Raw genomic sequence first — 22,097 nt, forward strand, 5'->3', positions numbered from 1 at the left:
AGCATCCTGGAGGTGAGCACCATTCTGTAATCACCTCCATTTCCCCCAAGTACCTAGCACAGTGCTTAATAAATAAGGATGCTGAATAAAAATGTATGACACTGAAGAAAAAGGAAGATAGAGGCCTGGTGAATGCAATCTCCACTGTGAGGGTGTAACTGACCTTTAATTGAATATCTCTGGGGTTAAGCCCCCAAAGCCACAGTGCCTGGGGCCCCCACTGCCTCTGCATCCTGGTTCCCATGAGGAGGCAGGGCCTCATGAGAAGAGCACAGCCAGGAGACCTAGGCTGCAGCCTCAGTTCTGCCACTCAGAGCCACATGAGCCTATGCAAGTCCCTATGCCTGCTGTCAAGTGGTGACGATAGTGATGGTGAACACTGTTCTAGGCCCACCCAGGTCTGTCAGGAAGATTAAATTTAAAAACTGAATGCTAAAGCATCTCGAGCCAATGCATCTGTCTGTTCTGTGATACTGCCAGAAGTTTTGCCCCTTGAATGGCCAGCATTCCAACTTCCTCCACTCTGGACCCAGGATTAACCAAGCCTCATGCACACATTCTTTAGCACCCAGAACCTCAAGGACGCTTTACATGCAGACTCCAAGCTACATGTTCATTTAAGAGTTCAAGTGAAAGTCTTCGAGTGGGCCTTCGAAGGGAATGTGAACTTTCTATAACTTCCTCACAATACTGTTTTTGAACCCGTTTTTCCTTCTTAGAATTACAACAACTGTTGCATGTAACATGGATCTGTCTAAATACCCCATGGACACACAGACATGCAAGTTGCAGCTGGAAAGCTGTAAGTATACATCCTACAAGCTCCTGAGATGATTTTCCTGGGTGACTTAGGTGTGTGTATTCATGAAAAGTATCTCATACACAGTGACCTTTCTTTTCTTAATGTTGATTCATCGTGGATTCAGCCCTTCTGACTGTACTTCCAGACAGATTTAGAGACTTCTCAAAGACATGCCTAATATCTTTTGGGGAGAACCATTATGCATTAGTATCAGATATCTCCACCTATGAGTGGACAAGAGAACCAAAGGAAATGCTTTAATGTAGTTGGTGGTCTAGGCCAGGGGTCAGCAAACAACGGCTGGTGTGCCCAATCCAGCCCCATCACCTGTTTCTGCTAAGGAAGTTTTACTGACACACAGTCATGCCCATGTACTTACATACCGTCTGTGGCTACTTCTGTACTGCAGTGGCAGAGTTGAGTATTTGTGATAGAGACCAGATGACTCATAAAGCCTTAAGTATTAACATTCTTCTTTGCTGCAGAGTTTCGTTTTGTTTTGTTTTGTTTTGAGACGGAGTCTCGCTCTGTCGCCCAAGCTGGACTGCGGTGGCATGATCTCGGCTCACTGCAAGCTCTGCCTCCCGGGTTCACGCCATTCTCCTGCCTCAGCCTCCCGAGTAGCTGGGACCACAGGCGCCCGCCACCATGCCCGGCTAATTTTTTGTATTTTTAGTAGAGACAGGGATTCACCATGTTAGCCAGGATGGTCTCGATCTCCTGACCTCATGATCTGCCTGCCTCAGTCTCCCAAAGTGCTAGGATTACAGGCGTGAGCCACCGTGCCTGGCCTGCTGCAGAGTTTTTAACGGGCTCTAATAAGTTACTTCCACGTGAAATTCCAAGAAGGAGTGGTAGCACTTCCCAAACGTTTTAAACCATGGAATCTTCTTTCATAAGCGTTTTGTGGGACAATCATTTCATAAAAAACATTTCGGTGACAACAAATATAGACTAGCCCCTGAGACCTAAACTTTTAATATTTAATTTATGCCATCTATCTGATTGCTAACTCTCAAAGGGTCTGTGGTTCCAGATGAGTTCTATGACCATGTTCTTTGCCACCCACCCACCCTTACTCTCCCAAGATCATATCAGCCACAGGTCCCAGTAGAAGACATGAAAAAGGTCATGGACTTTTCATCAATGTACTCATCATTTGTCAGCAAATATGTCCAGGGCTACATTTTTAAGTCTAAAAAATCACAAAGGCTTTATTTTATTTCTTTTTTCGTTTTTTTGTTTTATATATATATTTTTATTATACTTTAAGTTCTAGGGTACATGTGCACAACATGCAGGTTTGTTACATATGTATACATGTGCCGTGTTGGTGTACTGCACCCATTAACTCGTCATTTACATTAGGTATATCTCCTAATGCTATCCCTCCCCCCTCCCCCCACCCTTCCTGTGTTCCCCTTCCTGTGTCCAAGTGTTCTCATTGTTCAATTCCCACCTATGAGTGAGAACATGTGGTGTTTGGTTTTTTTGTCCTTGTGATAGTTTGCTGAGAATGATGGTTTCCAGCTTCATCCATGTCCCTACAAAGGACATGAACTCATCATTTTTTATGGCTGCATAGTATTCCATGGTGTATATGTGCCATATTTTCTTAATCCAGTCTATCATTGTTGGACATTTGGCTTGGTTCCAAGCCTTTGCTATTGTGAGTAGTGCCGCAATAAATATACGTGTGCATGTGTCTTTATAGCAGCATGATTTATATTCCTTTGGGTATATACCCAGTAATGGGATGGCTGGGTCAAATGGTATTTCTAGTTCTAGATCCCTGAGGAATCGCCACACTGTCTTCCACAATGGTTGAACTAGTTTACAGTCCCACCAACAGTGTAAAAGTGTTCCTATTTCTCCACATCCTCTCCAGCATCTGTAGTTTCCTGACTTTTTAATGATTGCCATTCTAACTGCTGTGAGATGATATCTCATTGTGGTTTTGATTTGCATTTCTCTGATGGCCAGTGATGATGAGCATTTTTTCATGTGTCTTTTGGCTGCACAGATGTCTTCTTTTGAGAAGTGTCTGTTCATATCCTTTGCCCACTTTTTGATGGGGTTGTTTGTCTTTTTCTCTTAAATTTGTTTAAGTTCTTTGTAGATTCTGGATATTAGCCCTTTGTCAGATGAGTAGCTTGCAAAAATTTTCCCCCATTCTGTAGGTTGCCTGTTCGCTCTGATGGTAGTTTCTTTTGCTGTGCAGAAGCTCTTTAGTTTAATTAGATCCCATTTGTCAATTTTGGCTTTTGTTGCCACTGCTCAATGAAATAAAACAGGACACAAACAAATGGAAGAACAGTCCATGCTCATGGATAGGAAGAATCAATATCGTGAAAATGGCCATACTACCCAAGGAAATTTATAGATTCAATGCCATCCCCATCAAGCTACCAATGACTTTCTTCACAGAATTGGAAAAAACTACTTTAAAGTTCATATGGAACCAAAAAAGAGCCCACATTGCCAAGTCACTCCTAAGCCAAAAGAACAAAGCTGGAGGCATCATGCTACCTGACTTCAAACAATACTACAAGGCTACAGTAACCAAAACAGCATGGTACTGGTACCAAAACAGAAATATAGACCAATGGAATCAAAGAGAGCCCTCAGAAATAATACCACACATCTACAACTATCTGATCTTTGACAAACCTGACAAAAACAAGAAATGGGGAAAGGATTCCCTATTTAACAAATGGTGCTGGGAAAACTGGCTAGCCATATGTAGAAAGCTGAAACTGGATCCCTTCCTTACACCTTATACGAAAATTAATTCAAGATGGATTAAAGACTTAAATGTTAGACCTAAAACCATAAAAACCCTAGAAGAAAACCTAAGCAATACCATTCAGAACATAGGCATGGGCAAGGACTTCATGTCTAAAACACTATTTTATTTATTTTTTCTATGCAAAGCACTGTGATAATAAGAAAAACCTCACTCCCCATTGCAAAGGAAGTAGAGAGGCTAGTGGGGAAAGACTTCTTGGAGGAGGTAACAAAATGTGTTTTATGGCCTCAATCTGCTGTTGCCCCAATCTCCTTGACTGAACAACTTTTTTGTTAACAATAATAGTAATAATAATAGTAATAAATGGGCAGGGCACAGTGGCTCACGCCTATAATCCCAGCACTTTGGGAGGCCAAGGTGGACAGATTACTTGAGGTCTGGAGTTCAAGACCAGCCTGGCCAAGATGGTGAAACCCCATCTCTACTAAAAATACAAAAATTAGCCAGGTGTGATGGTGGGTGACTGTAATCCCAGCTACTTGGGAGGCTGAGGCAGGAGAATCGCTTGAACCCAGGAGGTGGAGGTTGCAGTGAGCAAAGATTGTGCCATTGCACTCCAGCCTGGGCAACAAGAACAAGACTCCATCTCAAACAAAAAAAATATGTAGTAATAAATATTCTTTTCCCAATAAATACTGTAGCATCCATTTAACAATTACTTAATCCATGTCTGGCACTATACTAGACACCTTGCAAACAATCCTGAGAGATATGTATATTGTTTTTCCCATCTTGCAGATAGAGAAATTGAGGTTCATTAGGATTTGGCAATTTCCCCAAGGGAAAGTGAAGTAGCCACACAGGGACTTGAACCCAGGTGGAATGGCCCCAAGGTCCCAAGTTCCCTGAACTCTAATAGCCCTTCCACTGGGCTGGAGAGTCACATAGGGAGTTTGTTCCAGTGGCTTGTTTGTGATCTGAGCTGCTTATTTTTCCTGAGTATACCATAAAGTGCTTTTAAACAGTAATATGGGGATAATGAAAATCTTTTAATACCTCCTTCCCAATTTCTCCAGTGTCCATTTATTATCATCATTGTTCCCCAAATTGAGTAACCATGTGATGCTTTTGTTGGATTCCCAAAATCCTGCCAGAATGTTCAACTGAATTGCAACCTGATTACCGGTCCCAGACATATCCCTGTGCCAGTTCCCTTGCATTACCTAGGACCAAGACCAGTGTTTGTCCTTTCCTGTGTCTGCTAAGGAAAGTCTTTTTTCTCATTCTAATACTTTAGTTTTATATATTGTCCCACTAAAGTCTCCAGCCAGTCTGGATGGCTGGTTGGGTTCCATCTGTCTATCCTCATTTAAATACATTCAATTCATCCATTCAACCATTAAATGACTATTCTACGTGAGGTACTGTGGTAGATGTTTGCAATACACAGATACAAGTAATGCTGCAGTCTTCGAGAACTCTGCAGTCTAATAGAGGGTGCAGGACTTTAAATAATTATAACAGAATGAGTTACAACAATGAAAAGTAATAGGGGGGGTCAGAGTTTTCCTAGGGAAAGTGTCACTTGGAATGAGACATAGGGCATCAGCTGGAATGGACCAAGAGACAAGGAGTGGGACTCAGAATCTGCTAAGATGCGGATTATGTACAAGAAGGAACAAAGCAGAAAGGATGGCAAATATGCAAAGCCATCCTTGACATTTATCACTCGTGCTTCCAACTTTTAAAAAAAATTGCTTGATAGATATAAAGCTCACACAGTCATGCCAGTAAATGGGCATCTAAACTGTAATCTGGGGATTTGCCTGAGGATTTAACTCTAGGTTGATGTGTGATGAATGAACTCCCTAGCATTGTTAAGTAATCTCCATTGTTCCTTAGTAAACCACTCCGAAATGCCCACCAAACTGGGGCACCTGTGATAGGCAAACAACATTGCAGATATGATTTATTAAGGCATCAAGGTAGGGCTTGTGTGTGGAGGGAGAAACTATAGTCAAGCTCTGGAGAGCAGTGGGCACTCCTTACGTAAGGTCACAGGTGGGCAACATCTGAGAAGCACAGCCATTATGAAGCAGAAGCCATTTTTCAGAAGCAGACATTTAATTAAAGACCCAGACAAATAGATTAATTATCTTATTGATTAAATGCATGCAGAAACTTCTTGAAGCAATACAGCTGTTTGGTGGCGGAATAAAACTTGAGGTTATCAAAAAGAGAACTCATTTTCAGTCCCACATGGAAAAAGCAATTACCTTCCATGTATCGTGGCTGGGCTCATCTCAAATCCCAGGAGACAGATTCTCCTGGAAACCTCAGCCTCTGTTTCACAAATACCATCCCCAGTGAGTGGAGGGAGCTTTCTCTGTTCAGCCTCTGTTTCACATATACCATCCCCAGTGAGTGGAGGGAGCTTTCTCTGTTCAGCCTCTGTTTCACATATACCATCCCCAGTGAGCAGAGGGAGCTTTCTCTGAATGTTTATTAGCAGTGTTTGGGTACAGAAACCTCACTATGGGTTTTTTTCTAAGTACCGTCTCTAGAAAAGAACTGATACCATCCCACAGTTTTCCTTATTCACCCAGGGACAGAGAGACCATAATGTAATGATTGTGAGCATTTGCTAGTTGTAAAGTCAGAGTGTCCAGGTAGAAACTTGTACTACCCACTTTCATAGATTTTTTTTTAATGTGGGATGGTAGCCGTATTTAGACAGCTGGCTTTAGTACATGTTTGGATGCTTCCAAGGGAAAGTCCACAGACAGTTTTTACCTGGAAATCCCCTAAGAGTTCATGGCTATATTTCTCTTCCCTGGGGAGGGCGAGATAACCCTTGCTAGACAGTGGATACCATACTGTGAGACTTAACAAAATGTTAGTTCCAACACCGGCATCACATTTCCCAGTTGTCTTTGAAAACAAAGGCAATATAGCTTTATGTATAAGATCACAGGTACCGAAATCACTGAGTTTTGCCATCACTAGCTCTGTGACTCTGGGTGAGTAACTAATGTCTCTGGACCTCAGTTTCCTATCAGTGAAGCGGGAAGAATAATAGTGTCTGACTCAGAGTTGTTTTTTAACAGCTTTATTGAGGTATAACTTATATACGATAAAATTCACCCATTTTAATTGTACAGTTCAAAGATTTTTAGTACATTTCCGAGTAGTGCAACCATCACCACATGTCATTGTTAGAATATTTCCATCACCCCAAAGAGACTCCTGTACCCCTCTGCAGTCACACCTCTTTCCCATCACCAGCTCCCAGGCAATGACTAACCTACTCGCTGTCTGTATGAATTTGCCTTTTCTGGATATTTCTTATAAATGGAATCATGCACTATGTGGTTGGTTGATTGGTTGGTTGGTTGGTTTTGAGACAGAGTTTTGCTCTGGTTGTCCAGGCTGGAGTGCAATGGCGCAATCTAGGCTCACTGCAAACTCCGCCTCCCGGGTGCAAGTGATTCTCCTATCTCAGCCTCCCAAGTAGCTGGCATGCGCTGCCACACCTGGCTAATTTTTGTATTTTTAGTAGAGACAGGGTTTCACCATGTTGGCCAGACTGGTCTCAAACTCCCGACCACAGGTGATCCACCTGCCTCGGCCTCCCAAAGTGCTGGGATTGCAGGCATGAGCCACCATGCCCAGCCCTATGTGGTCTTTTGTATCTGGTTTCTTTCACTTAGCATGTTTTTGAGGTTCACACATGTTATGGCTTGCATCAGTACTTTACTCCTTTTTATTACTGAGTAGTAGTTCTTTGTATGCATATATATATATTCATGTGAGATAGCTGAGATAGATATATATATCAAATTTTATTTATTGATTCATCAGTTGATGAACATTTGGTTTCCACCTTTTGGCTATTATGAGTAGTGCTGCTATGAACACTGGCATGTGAGTCTTTCTGTGGACAGGATTTCATTTCTCTTGGACAGATACCTAGGAGTGGAATGCTGGGTCAAATGGTAAATATATATTTAAGTTTTAAAGAAATTGCTACCTTGTTACTGTTTCCCAAAGTGGTTGTACCATTTCACATTCCCACTAGCTAATGTTCCAGCTTCTGCATGTGCTGGCCTTCGTTATTGTCTATCTTTTTTATTACAGCCATTCTAATGGGTGTGAGGCATTTTATTGTGGTTTTGATTTGCATTTCCCTAATGACTAGTGATGTTGAGTATCTTTTTGTTTGCTTATGAACCATTCATGTATCTTCTCAAAGAGATACATTGAGGGTTAAATGAGATGATAATGTTGTAAAGCACTTGGAAATGCAATTGCTTATTAAATGATAGGTATTATTATCATTGTCACTCATAGACTTTGGGATTAAATTTTCCTAAGGTAACTTTGTTTCTTGCTTGCCTTGTTATCCTGAGAAAGTTATGCAACCCCTCTGAATCTGAGAGTTTTCAAGAATAATGTGGGAAAATCATTATAGTGACTGAGTTCTGTGGAACAGCATTTATTGAATAATAACATTTCAGGAAAAAATATAAGCTTTACTGTATATTAAAATACATATATACATTTATATATTATATATAATATATATTATATTATATATTATATATTATATATATAATAATATTTATATATTATATAGATATAAATCAACTACAAGATCCAGTTCAATTTCAGAAAATGTAAAGAAATGTCCATCTTAGAATTGAAGAAATATAGAAATGGCTACCTTGCAAGTTTACAAGAACATTAGTGACATAATGTATAAAGTACTTATAAATGTTCAAAAGGTAACTATTGTTACTATTATCAAGTATATTAATTAAACTGCTTTGAGACTTATCTAACGTGCATTTTTACAGGCTTTAATAAAGCAGGTTTTTTGTTTTTGTTTTTGCATTTATGCCAATATAGAAATATGATCAGTTAAGTCCCTGAAAATATCATCAGAGCTATTATACAATCTTGAAAGGCAGTATCTTTGCGTGTTCACAGATATGTGCTTAATAAATGTAATTTAAATAATGAGGGAGGCCACTTCTAATGACTTATCATCCACCAGATCTATGCAGTACCTAACAAAAGACCAGCTCTCCATTGACGGCAAATCGTCCTGGCAGGTCACTTCATTCAGAGCAGACATTGCAATTGCACTTGGGAAATCATGCCAAGTTCTGCATGGGATTGTCCTCGGACTTATCACCATGAAGAAAGAACTCATGCTGTCTCCATATTATAGCATTTTCCAGACCAGACCAGTTCAATCTGGAACACCCTTGCACTGACCAGGACTACACTTTATTTGCCAGGGGGATATGATGGAAATGATGTGGAGTTCACCTGGCTGAGAGGGAATGACTCTGTGCGTGGACTGGAACACCTGCGGCTTGCTCAGTACACCATAGAGCGGTATTTCACCTTAGTCACCAGATCGCAGCAGGAGACAGGTAACTCATGTGACAAACTGTATGAAATAAAAATAAGTGAACTGAGGTGTAGGGTTGCTCTCTGAGTCAGAAATATCGTCTTCTCACTTTACCTCCTTGGGATGCAGTGGAGGGGGACAGTAGGATTTGTGCTGAGCAATTCCACCTCCTCCACACCCAGTATTAAAATGGTCCACTGAGGAACAGACCTCTGGACCAGCTCTGAAGCCTTGCACCATGTACCTCCAGATATTTGCTAATGAATGCTCAAATTCCGTGCCTCCATCATGCATAAAATTTATTCATATTTCTCACTGGAACACTAGTTCTCTGACACTGAAGAATAAAAATAAGAATACAGCTCAAAGATGAAGAAGACAGCAGCAATGCCCAACAAGAGCATGAACACTCTAATTATTGCAAACGTGGCAGGAAGTATTACTTATTCATTTCATTTACCAGAAATGCATCTCTTGGTCTTTGGCGATTTTACATAGACATGTTTTGAAAGATGTGATGTTATATAAAAGCAGCTGGCATTTTCCTCTCACTTCCTTATGATAATATTAAGAATGCTTATTCTCATCAATATTTGCACCCTAAAAAATTACTACATATTTTATTTTATTTAATTGAGACAAAGTCTTTCACACAGGCTGGAGTGCAGTGGCACGATCTCAGCTCACTGCAACCTTCTCCTCCCAGGTTCAAGCGATTCTTGTGCCTCAGCCTCCTGAGTAGCTGGGATTACAGGCATCCTCCAGCACACCCGGCTAATTTTTGTATTTTTGGTAGAGAGGGGTTTCGCCATGTTGGCCAGGCTGGTCTCGAACTCCTGACCTCAAGTGATCCACCCACCTTGGCCTCCCAAAGTGCTGGGATTACAGGCATGAGCCACCGCGCCCGGCCTACTGTGTATTTAAGTTGAGCCTAGGTGACATTAAAAATCATATGTCACACCAAGATCATGGCTACATGAAAATTAGAAATTAAAGGGTATGTATAGAGAAAAGACTGGAATAGAAGGAAAGGTGATTTTTTCTCTCTACTTTTCTTATTTTCCAAATTTTTCTTTTCTTTTTTCTTTTATCTATTTACTTATTATTTTACTTTATTTTATTTTATTTATTTGAGACAGTGTCTCACTCTAGTGTCACCTAGGCTGGAGTGCAGTGGCGCAGTCTCAGCTCAAGGCAAACTTCACCTCCTGGGCTTGGGTGATCCTCCCACCTCAGTCTCACTGGTAGCTGGGACTATAGGTGTGTGCCATCATGCCTGGGTAATTTTTTGTATTATTGTAGAGATGAGGTTACATCATGTTTCCCAGCTGGTCTCGAACTCCTGAGCTCCAGCAAACCACCTGCCTTGGCCTCCCAAAATGCTGGGATTACAGACATGAGCCACCAAGCCTGGCCTTATTTTCCAAATTTTAAGTAATTATCATGAATTATTTTTACAATGGGCAAATAAATACACTTTATTTTTAAAGACAACTTTGTAAATTAGGGCCATGCAGTCATAGTTTACCAAATCTGGATTCTCAAGTTGGGTTCATATAAAAAATGGCTTCAGTTTTCAAAATTATGTAATCTCATGTAGCACATAACCACCCTCTTTAGGTAAAAAAGAGGGTCGTTATTTAGTCAAATGTTGATTCTAAGGTTTGCTTGTTTGTTTTTAAAACATTGGCTTTCAAAATCAAGAAAATAAAGCAGGCAGTGTAGACTGATAAAACATCCCTGGACCAATGGGCAAAAGACCTGGTTTTTATTCTTTCTTCTAACATCAACTCCAGGTCCTTTTCAAATCACTAAAACTTCCTGTGTCTCAATTTACCCATCAATAAAGTAAAATAATAAGTAATCTCTAGGGTCTCACCAAGCTCGAAAAGTACATATTTTTATTCTATACTATATTTATCCAGGCATATGTCTGTTGTTTATTTAATGGTATAATTTCTCATTTCAGGCTTTAATTTGGGGGTGAGAGAGGGTTGGAGCAGCTCCCATTCACCATCCTGTTTTTCCCCAACAACAGTCTAAGCCAGACTTTTCCTGTTCCCCGGGGATAACCTCTTCATTCATCCATCCACACCAGTGCTGGCCACTACTGCTCACCTCCCCATAATAGAAGCACAGCAGGAGCAGAGCTTGGGACTCTAACCCATGGACATATATGTTTTGTGCTACAGTAGCCTATTTACCACAGAGAATTCTGTTACTGATAGCTCTCTAACACATGCCTTTCCCACATCTAGAATACACTGCTAGTTTCCTAAGGATGGCCCTGAAGTAGTATAAAATCTGGGGTGCCTCTGAAATCATCAAAAATTCACTTATATTTAATAGGTCCATTAGGTCTATTCCATAGTATTCCTTGAGAAACAGGTGGTCACAGGTAATCTTCATTAAATAGGTATTTATTGAACAACTACTTTGTGAGTGCAGAACTGAAAGATTCAGTGTTTGCCCCCAAGGAACTCACTGTCTAGTGAGGCAGACGTCAAGAAAACCAGTATTGATGGCACTGCTGTAGGAATACTGTGATTCAGAAAAGCCCAGGTTGGACATAAGGCAGGACAGCGCCCCTATAAATCCCATTCAATGCAACAGCAGCGTCTCCTGTGGAAATCATAATGACAGTTCATACATAACCAGATTTAGATCAGTGACAGAGGGCTTAATGTACATATAGTTAAGCATCCCATAGAGAAACCACTTGCTACACGAACAGACACAATTTCCTATCTGTTGTTTACCCTTTCAGGAAATTACACTAGATTGGTCTTACAGTTTGAGCTTCGGAGGAATGTTCTGTATTTCATTTTGGAAACCTACGTTCCTTCCACTTTCCTGGTGGTGTTGTCCTGGGTTTCATTTTGGATCTCTCTCGATTCAGTCCCCGCAAGAACCTGCATTGGTAAGCAGCTCCAACAGGAGATTTCTAAGAACTGGCTTATCAGGTTACTTACTTTTTTTTCCTTTTACCATTGTCTTCATTGATATTCCTAAGGCAGTTCCAAGAGTTGTTTTCTTGGGAGATTCTTTTACAGAGAAAGAAAGAGAGAGACAGAAAGAGACTACTTTAGGAGTTTGGGTTTTTTGTTTGTTTTTTTTTTTTTTGGAGACAGAATTTCACTCTTGTCGCCCAGGTTGGAGTGGACTGGCGTGATCTCGGCTCACTGCAACCTCTGCCTTCCAGGTTCAAGTGACTCTCCTGCCTTATCATCCCAGGTAGCTGGGACTACAGGCATGTGCCATGATGCCCAACTTATTTTTGTGTTTTTAGTAGAGATGGGGTTTCACCACGTTGCCCAGGCTGGTCCTGAACTCCTGACCTCAAGTGATCTGCCCACCTTGGCCTCCCAAAGTGCTGGGATTACAGGTGTGAGCCACTATGCCCTGCCAGGAGTGGTGCATTTTTAAACTTAAGTTTTACAGTGACAAGTAAGGGATCATTGTGCTTAGATGGTCTATTGTCAGTTCTTTTGCATATTTATCACCCCCTCCCAGGAGAAGACAGAACGTGAAACATTTAAAAAAACACATCCCTCATATCTGTACAAAATGGACAAATCAACCCTATTCTAGAAGGTCGCAGACTTTTCAAAATGAGATGCATTCCATTTCTGGGTCTTGCCCTCACCCTGCCAATTCTCAAATGGGGACACTCTGCCAGGCTATGGTGGAGGACTAACCAGTCACTTTATAGGAACATCCCCTGCCTGTTTTCCTAGGAGTGACGACCGTGTTATCAATGACCACACTGATGATCGGGTCCCGCACTTCTCTTCCCAACACCAACTGCTTCATCAAGGCCATCGATGTGTACCTGGGGATCTGCTTTAGCTTTGTGTTTGGGGCCTTGCTGGAATACGCAGTTGCTCACTACAGTTCCTTACAGCAGATGGCAGCCAAAGATAGGGTAAGAGTCTTGAGGGCCCTGTGTATGATCCATCACTGGTGCCGTGTGCTGATCTGTAGACATGGGCTGGACCTGGCTTCTATCCCCACCCCACCCCCAGTGATTCCCTGTGCTCCAGTGAGTCTTATCCTTGTTCAGGTGGGAGCAGCTGGAAGTCATGGTGCCCCTTGAAAAAGACCATTCTTTTCACCAAATACAATGAGATATTAATATGTTTAATTTTCCAGCAGAAAATATGTTATCTGTATGCAGCATAAAATCACAACCACAGGAGCAAGCATCCATGAAGAATCCAATATGAAAAAAACATGATCAGCTGCTTGCAAGTTTCAGATTAATATATATTTACTATTTAATTCTTTTGTTGCATTATTTTGTCCTTAAATTATACAAGTAATGCTTTACTGAAAAATGTATGGAAATATTAGATTGTGACAAATTTCTTGGTGAGCATATTTTTCTGCTAATTGAGAAAAACTGTCATTATCTGGTTTAGCAATGGAACACTATAGTCCAGCTCTCTAAATAATAATAATCGTCATTATTTATCAAGCATTTACATGTGCCAGACACAGTAACAAGCCTTTTGCAAATATTATATTATTTTAAATGCTCATAACAACCCAATAAGGTTGTCTCCTTTTTTAAATTTATGAAATCTGATAACAAGAAGGGAAAGAGACTTACCGCAGGGGATATACATACTAAGAGGTAGAGCTGGGATTCCAACCTAAACCTACTTGGTTCCAAAGCCTGACACTTATCCGCTATTCCCACTTGCAGAGAGCATTAGACCATGCTCTTAACTATCACCCTTTACAGGTTCATGGACCCCTAGTGTTATTTGGAAGCCAAATTTGATAGATAGTGGCATTCTAAAGTTCATGCTAAGAAGCAAGAAAATGATAGGGATCCAGTTCAGAAGAGGTGCCCACCTTGAGCAAAGTGCTAGGACCACAGAGGATCTAATAGTGAAGAATGAGGAATCAAAATGACCCAAAGATCCAGTTGTTTTTTCCCTTGGGTTTGGCTACAGTGAGTAATATTTCATAGTCATGTCATCCAAGCACCAAAGGCAAATGACCACGTGTGCCAGCCAAAGAGGAACATGGCTTTTATTTATTTTGCTCCCTTAGGCTTCCTTATGAGGGAGGAAGGAAGTTGAGTTACCTCCTCACCCCCCCGCCCAAGAATCTGGATTTACTAGATTGGAAAAATGGACATTGGTGAAATACTGACAGCCTCCTCTAAAGACACCAGAAAGCTCTTATTTTGCTGTGTATATGATAATCACTGCACTATGGAGTACTCACTGTGTCCTAAACATCCGTCAACATCTCCTTTAGTTCATCCAACAACACAATGAAATGGGTACCATTATTATCCCAATTTTACTCTTGAGAAATGTGCCACTAATTGATGTGGCACATTTCTCAAGGGTAAAATTGGGATAATAATGGTACTCATTTCATTGTCCTATACAGTGATATGGTAACTCCCATAAGACCCCACACCTAGCAAGTGGCCTGGTCAAGGAACCAAACCACACTCTCTCTGACTTCACTACACTCCCACATTCCTGGGAGTTGACCCCAGCCATGTTGGAGAATGGCAACTCCTTGCAATGGCAGGGGGCATCACTATTTCTGCTTTGGTGGCAAAGCCTTTAAGACACAGCTGATTTCTATTATCTCTCGTAATCAGTTACTCCTTTCTCCCTGGAACAGAATTGAAGTCATCAAACACCTACCAGATGCTTTCCATTTTTTACCATTTAATCTTCCCATCAGTCTCAAGATGGCAATACCAATCACCATTTGGCAGGCGAGGAAATAAAGTCTTGGAGGGATTGAGGTGACTAAAGTTTCACAATAGTGAGAGGCCGAATGGAATTTGAACCCAGGTCCACTAACTTCAAAGCCTGAGCATTTCGCATCTGGCACACTGCTCAGGATATCCACAGTGGGCCATGGTTACTCCTCCTGTTATATATGCTGGTGACCTACAAATAGGTGTCTCCAAACAGGGCAACAGGAGCCCAAGCCTGGCTTATTGGCCAATTTCTGAAGCACTCAATGCCACTCTCTATTAAGCCTAATTATTCAACACTTAGGCCTCTAAACTTTTTATTAGCTCATTACCTACTTATTTATTTTGCTGAGTCAAGTCTTTTAAGCTAACTGCATTGTCTATGAACTAGGGGACAACAAAGGAAGTAGAAGAAGTCAGTATTACTAATATCATCAACAGCTCCATCTCCAGCTTTAAGCGGAAGATCAGCTTTGCCAGCATTGAAATTTCCAGTGACAACGTTGACTACAGTGACTTGACAATGAAAACCAGCGACAAGTTCAAGTTTGTCTTCCGAGAAAAGATGGGCAGGATTGTTGATTATTTCACAATTCAAAACCCCAGTAATGTTGATCACTATTCCAAACTACTGTTTCCTTTGATTTTTATGCTAGCCAATGTATTTTACTGGGCATACTACATGTATTTTTGAGTCAATGTTAAATTTCTTGCATGCCATAGGTCTTCAACAGGACAAGATAATGATGTAAATGGTATTTTAGGCCAAGTGTGCACCCACATCCAATGGTGCTACAAGTGACTGAAATAATATTTGAGTCTTTCTGCTCAAAGAATGAAGCTCCAACCATTGTTCTAAGCTGTGTAGAAGTCCTAGCATTACAGGATCTTGTAATAGAAACATCAGTCCATTCCTCTTACATCTTAATCAAGGACATTCCCATGGGGCCCAAGATTACAAATGTACTCAGGGCTGTTTACTCGGTGGCTCCCTGGTTTGCATTTACCTCATATAAAGAATGGGAAGGAGACCATTGGGTAACCCTCAAGTGTCAGAAGTTGTTTCTAAAGTAACCATACATGTTTTTTACTAAATCTCTGCAGTGCTTATAAAATACATTGTTGCCTATTTAGGGAGTAACATTTTCTAGTTTTTGTTTCTGGTTAAAATGAAATGTGGGCTTATGTCAATTCATTGGAAGTCAATGCACTAACTCAATACCAAGATGAGTTTTTAAATAATGAATATTATTTAATACCACAACAGAATTATCCCCAATTTCCAATAAGTCCTATCATTGAAAATTCAAATATAAGTGAAGAAAAAATTAGTAGATCAACAATCTAAACAAATCCCTTGGTTCTAAGATACAATGGATTCCCCACACTGGAAGGACTCTGAGGCTTTATTCCCCCACTATACATATCTTATCATTTTATTATTATACACACATCCATCCTAAACTATACTAAAGCCCTTTTCCCATGCATGGATGGAAATGGAAGAGTTTTTTTAACTTGTTCTAGAAGTCTTAATATGGGCTGTTGCCATGAAGGCTTGCAGAATTGAGTCCATTTTCTAGCTGCCTTTATTCACATAGTGATGGGGTACTAAAAGTACTGGGTTGACTCAGAGAGTCGCTGTCATTCTGTCATTGCTGCTACTCTAACACTGAGCAACACTCTCCCAGTGGCAGATCCCCTATATCATTCCAAGAGGAGCATTCATCCCTTTGCTCTAATGATCAGGAATGATGCTTATTAGAAAACAAACTGCTTGACCCAGGAACAAGTGGCTTAGCTTAAGTAAACTTGGCTTTGCTCAGATCCCTGATCCTTCCAGCTGGTCTGCTCTGAGTGCTTATCCCGCATGAGCAGGAGCGTGCTGGCCCTGAGTACTGAACTTTCTGAGTAACATTGAGATACGTTACAGAACCTATGTTCAGCTTGCGGGTGAGCTGCCCTCTCCAAATCCAGCCAGAGATGCACATTCCTCGGCCAGTCTCAGCCAACAGTACCAAAAGTGATTTTTGAGTGTGCCAGGGTAAAGGCTTCCAGTTCAGCCTCAGTTATTTTAGACAATCTTGCCATCTTTAATTTCTTAGCTTCCTGTTCTAATAAATGCACGGCCTTACCTTTCCTGTCAGAAATAAACCATGGCTCTAAAAGATGATTTCCCTTCTGTAACTCCCTAGAGCCACAGGTTCTCATTCCTTTTCCCATTATACTTCTCACAATTCAGTTTCTATGAGTTTGATCACCTGATTTTTTTAACAAAATGTTTCTAATGGGAATGGGTGGGAGTGCTGGTGAAAAGAGGTGAAATGTGGTTGTATGAGCCAATCATATTTGTGATTTTTTAAAAAAAGTTTAAAAGGAAATATCTGTTCTGAAACCCCACTTAAGCATTGTTTTTATATAAAAACAATGATAAAGATGTGAAACTGTGAAATAAATATACCATATTAGCTACCCACCAAATCAAGTGGTCATCTATACAATGATTGTTATAAGATCCAATCTGGAGAAGGTATGTATCACAGTGCAAACTCAATGGGCTCACATCCTTCTATCCTCATGTTCCCCCAACCCCAGACGGTACACATATATGCTCAAGACACACATACAAACCCTACCATTAATATCTTCTGCCAGGCAAATAGTAAATGCTGGTGACACAGCCAATGTTTTCTTTGACATCACTGCACCACAACACCTGCCTTGCAGTTAAACAGTTGAGCCTGGTGATAGCAAAAGAGCCAATTCTCAAAAAATGTCACAGATTTTCTTCTAAGCATTCTTTATCACTTGGAATTCTCTTTTTTGTTGTTGAATGATATTTTTATAGTTTGAGAATACACTTTGCGGGGGGAACATTGACTCTTGGATTTTGTATCACTCTGCACTAAAGTGTAGCTACTACATCAGAGTTCTCAGTAAAAACTTCTAATATTCGAAACCTGTCCATTTTATCCCCTACCCAGAGCAGTCCCAGTGATCACGTTGTTCAAAATATTTACTTCTTGGTTGAAAATATCAAGAACAACCTCACCAAATTTCCAAAGGACATGAAACTAGCTGGGGTTGGGAATATTCTAAATCATAGAAATATAATTATTAGTTAACTTGCTACTGAGACTAGCAATAGTCTCAATATAAGAAATCATAAAAATATAGGAAGACACTCAATAGCAACTAAATGGCAGATGGTTCATTTCAAATGAAAGGGAGAAATGAGGGTGGGGCGCAGTGGCTCATACTTGTAATCCCAGTATTTTGGGAGGCTGAGGTGGGTGGATCACTTGAGGTCAGGAGTTCGAGACCAGCCTGGGCAACATGGCGAAACCCTGTCTCTACTAAAAATAGAAAAAAATTAGCCGGGTGTGGTGGTGGGTGCCTGTAATCACAGCTACTCAGGAGGCTGAGGCAGGAGAATCACTTGAACCCAAGAGGCAGAGGTTGCAGTGAGCCAAGATCACACCACTGCACTCCAGCCTGGGCAACAGAGTGAGACTCCATCTCAAAAAAAAAAAAAAAAAAAAGAAGAAGAAGAAAAGAAAAAAGGAGAAATGAGCATAGCAGAAAAGGGCTGGAGATTACAGTAAACCTCAAGCTGGAAATGAGCAGGCAATGCAGGGGAGTCCCTGTCGAAGAAAAGTACAGTATGGCTTTCAGTGCCAGGTGATATGGTTTGGCTCTGTGTTCCCACCCAAATTTCATATCGAATTGTAATCCCCACATGTCGTGGGAGGGACTTGGTGGGAAGTGATTTGATCATGGGGGTGGTTTCCCCTATGCTGTTCTCATGATAGTGAGGGAGTTTTCACAAGAGGTGATGGTTTTAAAGTATAGCACTTCCTTGCTCTCTCTCTCTCCTGCTGCCATGTAAGACATGCCTTGCTTCCCCTTTGCCTTCCACCATGATTGTAAGTTTTCTGAGGCCTCCCCAGCCATGCAGAACTGTGAGTCAATTAAGCCTCTTTTGTTTATAAATTACCCATTCTCAGGTAATATCTTTATAGAAGTGTGAAAACGAACTAATACACAAGGCAAGTATAGTGACAAGCATAAAGATCTGCAGTTAGTGGGAGTTTGAGATCAAGATATGGTCTTTCGGCCAGGTGCAGTGGCTCACGCCTGTAATCCCAGCACTTTGAGAGGCCAAGGTGGGTGGGTCATGAGGTCAGGAGATCGAGACCATTCTGGCTAACATGGTGAAACCCCATCTCTACCAAAAATACAAAAAATTAGCCAGGTGTGGTGGCACATGCCTGTAGTCCCAGCTACACATGAGGCTGAGGCAGGAGAATCGCTTGAACCCAGGAGGCAGAGGTTGCAGTGAGCCGAGATGGCACCACTGCACTCCAGCCTGGTGACAGAAACTCCATCTCAAAAAAAAAAAAAGAGATAAGGTATTTCTTCAATGTTATGCCTTACTCTTATACATAGAGAGCAGTTCTTCTCAGCTGCTGGCCCATAGTGAATTTTTATCAGTTTACTGCCAAAGTTCCTTGCTTTTTAAAATGTATACATTTTTAAAATTGTCTTTTAACAGACAAGGAATTACACCCTAATACATGATCAATGTAAGTTATGTGTGATATTTTTTAAAAGAAAAATTGAAAATATGTTTAATCTATTTTTAAAATTAAATATATATTAAATTACATATAATTTTCAACAGTTTTGTAAAGACTTTAAATATATATCAGACTGCAGTATATTTGGGTGGAAAACACTGAGTTCAATTTTGGCCCATACTTCTAGGGATGTACAGAAATGGGGAAAGAGAGAAGAATGACAGAAGTGATTTAAATAATAGAAAACAAGTCCAACAAGAAGGAGCTTTTGTACCTTGGAAAGTAAGCTGAGTGAACGACTGTCATTATTAGGTTCAAGAGAAATTTTGTGCAAGGGACATGCTGTTCCACTATTCACCTGAATAAGTGAACTGAATAAAAGTAAATAGGCATAAAAGCACTTCAGAGAAAGCCTAATTGTTTAGAAGGAAGAAAATGTGCAGGTTGAATAATGAAATGCTCAGATTCTCCATCTGGAAATTTCCCATGAGAATAAAGAATCCTCTCTCCCTTTGATTTTGCCATACAGCTGCCTGAAAGCAGACAGCTCTATTTTACCAGGTAATCTTGGAAGGTTGTAGATGCAGGGAGATGCCTCTGGCTGCAGAAAATTAAAGTGTCAACTTATTGCTAACATAAAACAAATGCCTAAGAATATTCCTGGTGGCCCACAAGGTTGAACTTCAAAATTATGATTTCTTTTGGGGGATCTGAAGGGGAATCATGTGATTTCATAGCTTTCAGTGACTTGGCTATGATATGAAACTTAACCACTCAATATCATTTCTTATAACTGTGCCTTCCCAGACATTAGATAAAATGCAATCCCATTTGAAAACTAGGAAAGAGAATAGAACATGAAAAGTGAGTAAATAACTACCTGATGGTCCAATGTCCCTGTGATCTTTGAGGACATCTGCATTTACAAGCCAGCTAGCTATTCCTCTCTCAGTGAAGACGAGACCCAAGAGTTAAAGAGTTGTAGAGTTGGGCAATTTTGTGTATCTTTTTGCTGTAATACATTATAGCCATGAGTACAACTATATGCGGAGTCCTGTGAATCCTCCTGGTGAATCATCAAACCTAGCCAGTGGTCATGGGGACTCTGGACACACAGGCTTTGAAGCAGTGGTTCCTGAATCCAGCTGATCATAAGAATCACTGGTGGAGCTCTATAGACAACTGACCCCAGAGTCTCAACCAGACTTATGGACTCAAGACCTGTATTTTTCCAAGCTCTCCACATGTGAAGCCAGATGGGAAGACAGATACCACGTGCCTTGGTGGAAAAGACAACAACTTCATGAAAACTATATTTTCAGGAGGGTGAAATAATACAGTGTGTCCACCACATGGAAACGTCCAACAGGATATGACTATTGAATATGAATAATATGTAGAGCAGACAGAAAGCAAATTTTTCCTTCTGTTTCATTGAATCTCCTATGTTAGTGCCAAGAAGGAACAGGACATCTGACATGGTTTGGATTTGTGTCTCCACCCAAATCTCACATCAAATTGTAATCTCCAATGTTGGAAGACGGGACTGGTGGGAGGTGATTGGATCATGGGGGAGGACTTCCCCCTTGCAATTCTCGTGATGATGAGTTCTCACGAGATCTGGTTGTTTAAAAGTGTGTAGCACCTCCCCCTTTTCTCTCTTCCTTCTGCTCCAGCCATGTAAGACGAGCCTGCTTCCCCTTCACCTTCTGCCATGACTGAAAGTTTCCTGAGGCCTCCCCAGCCATGCTTCCTGTATAGCCTGTGGAACCATGAGCCAGTTAAACCTCTTTTCTTTATAAATTACCCAGTCTCAGGTAGTTCTTTATAGCAAAGCAAGAATAAACTAATGCAACATCTATTTCTGATGTGGCCATGACAAAAAAGCATCCAATGATAAATTTGTGGTTGAAGAATGATGCAGGCATACAGGGATACAGCAGTTCTTTGTTGCAACTCCCAGTTTTTGAGACACTAAACCTTAACCTTAGTTAAAGTTAATTTGAGTTTATGTAAATCAATTAAAAACATTCACAGGAATGCAAAAAGTTAGACTACCTGCCATCAAAGAACCTGCTTTCTGTAATGGGTAGGAGGGGGCAGCTGGCTTGAATGATGCCTCACAGGTAGCCCTCAAGGTCAGGGGTCTGAGTCAAAAGCTTCACTAAGAACTCTCAGAGTAATGAAAGGAGGGAGCACTCAGCTGAGAAATATGCGATCATCAGAGTTGTGACATAAAAAGGCAACTCCAAATTTTTTCCACAAAGAATCTAGTTGCATTCCATTTCAGACTTATCTCAAAAGACTAATCCAGTTTAATTTAGTGTGGGAACCCAAGAATGAGAGTCAGACTTCCTTCTCCTCCTCAGGGCCTCTTTGAGTCTGGCCTGCCAACTTACTCTGTGTCTGCACCCAAGGCAGAGGCCTGCAGTTTCTTTTTGGACTAAGACACTTGTGTAATTTCCAAATTTTAGAAGTTTTGAAGCTGGGATTTCAGGTTGAATACATTCATGGACACATTTAACGAACAAGAATTGTGGCTATGTCCTTAAAACATACAAAGAAGAGGCATGAATGATGAATAGACAGTTGGTCTCTATGAAAAGATTTCTTTTTAAAGGAAGTAGGCAAACATGTCTCTGATGGATTTTGCTTTTCAATAACAAATTATTGAACCAATTCACAAAAATATATCTTGAAGGATCGAAAAGCCCTCATTCATAAACCAAATCATATCTATGGAACAAAACAAAGGAAATGGAACAGGATGACAGTGGAAACTGATAACCACAAATATCACCAATAAAAGTTAG

General features: G+C 40.7%; 1 protein-coding gene across 1 annotated transcript in view; it reads left to right on the forward strand.

Moving 5' to 3' along the window:
* Nucleotides 1-17,157, forward strand: part of GABRP (gamma-aminobutyric acid type A receptor subunit pi) — a 30,158-nt gene extending 13,001 nt beyond the window's left edge. Inside the window, exons 6-10 of the mRNA XM_016954186.2 lie at nucleotides 720-802; nucleotides 8,855-8,992; nucleotides 11,738-11,890; nucleotides 12,708-12,895; nucleotides 15,096-17,157. Of these exons, the coding sequence (XP_016809675.1) occupies nucleotides 720-802; nucleotides 8,855-8,992; nucleotides 11,738-11,890; nucleotides 12,708-12,895; nucleotides 15,096-15,398 (865 nt within the window). The 3' untranslated portion in view covers nucleotides 15,399-17,157. The remainder of the gene's footprint in view (nucleotides 1-719; nucleotides 803-8,854; nucleotides 8,993-11,737; nucleotides 11,891-12,707; nucleotides 12,896-15,095) is intronic.
* Nucleotides 17,158-22,097: the final 4,940 nt, after the last annotated feature.

This window comes from Pan troglodytes, chromosome 4, assembly GCF_028858775.2.
Source record: "Pan troglodytes isolate AG18354 chromosome 4, NHGRI_mPanTro3-v2.0_pri, whole genome shotgun sequence".
Lineage (NCBI taxonomy): Eukaryota > Metazoa > Chordata > Mammalia > Primates > Hominidae > Pan > Pan troglodytes.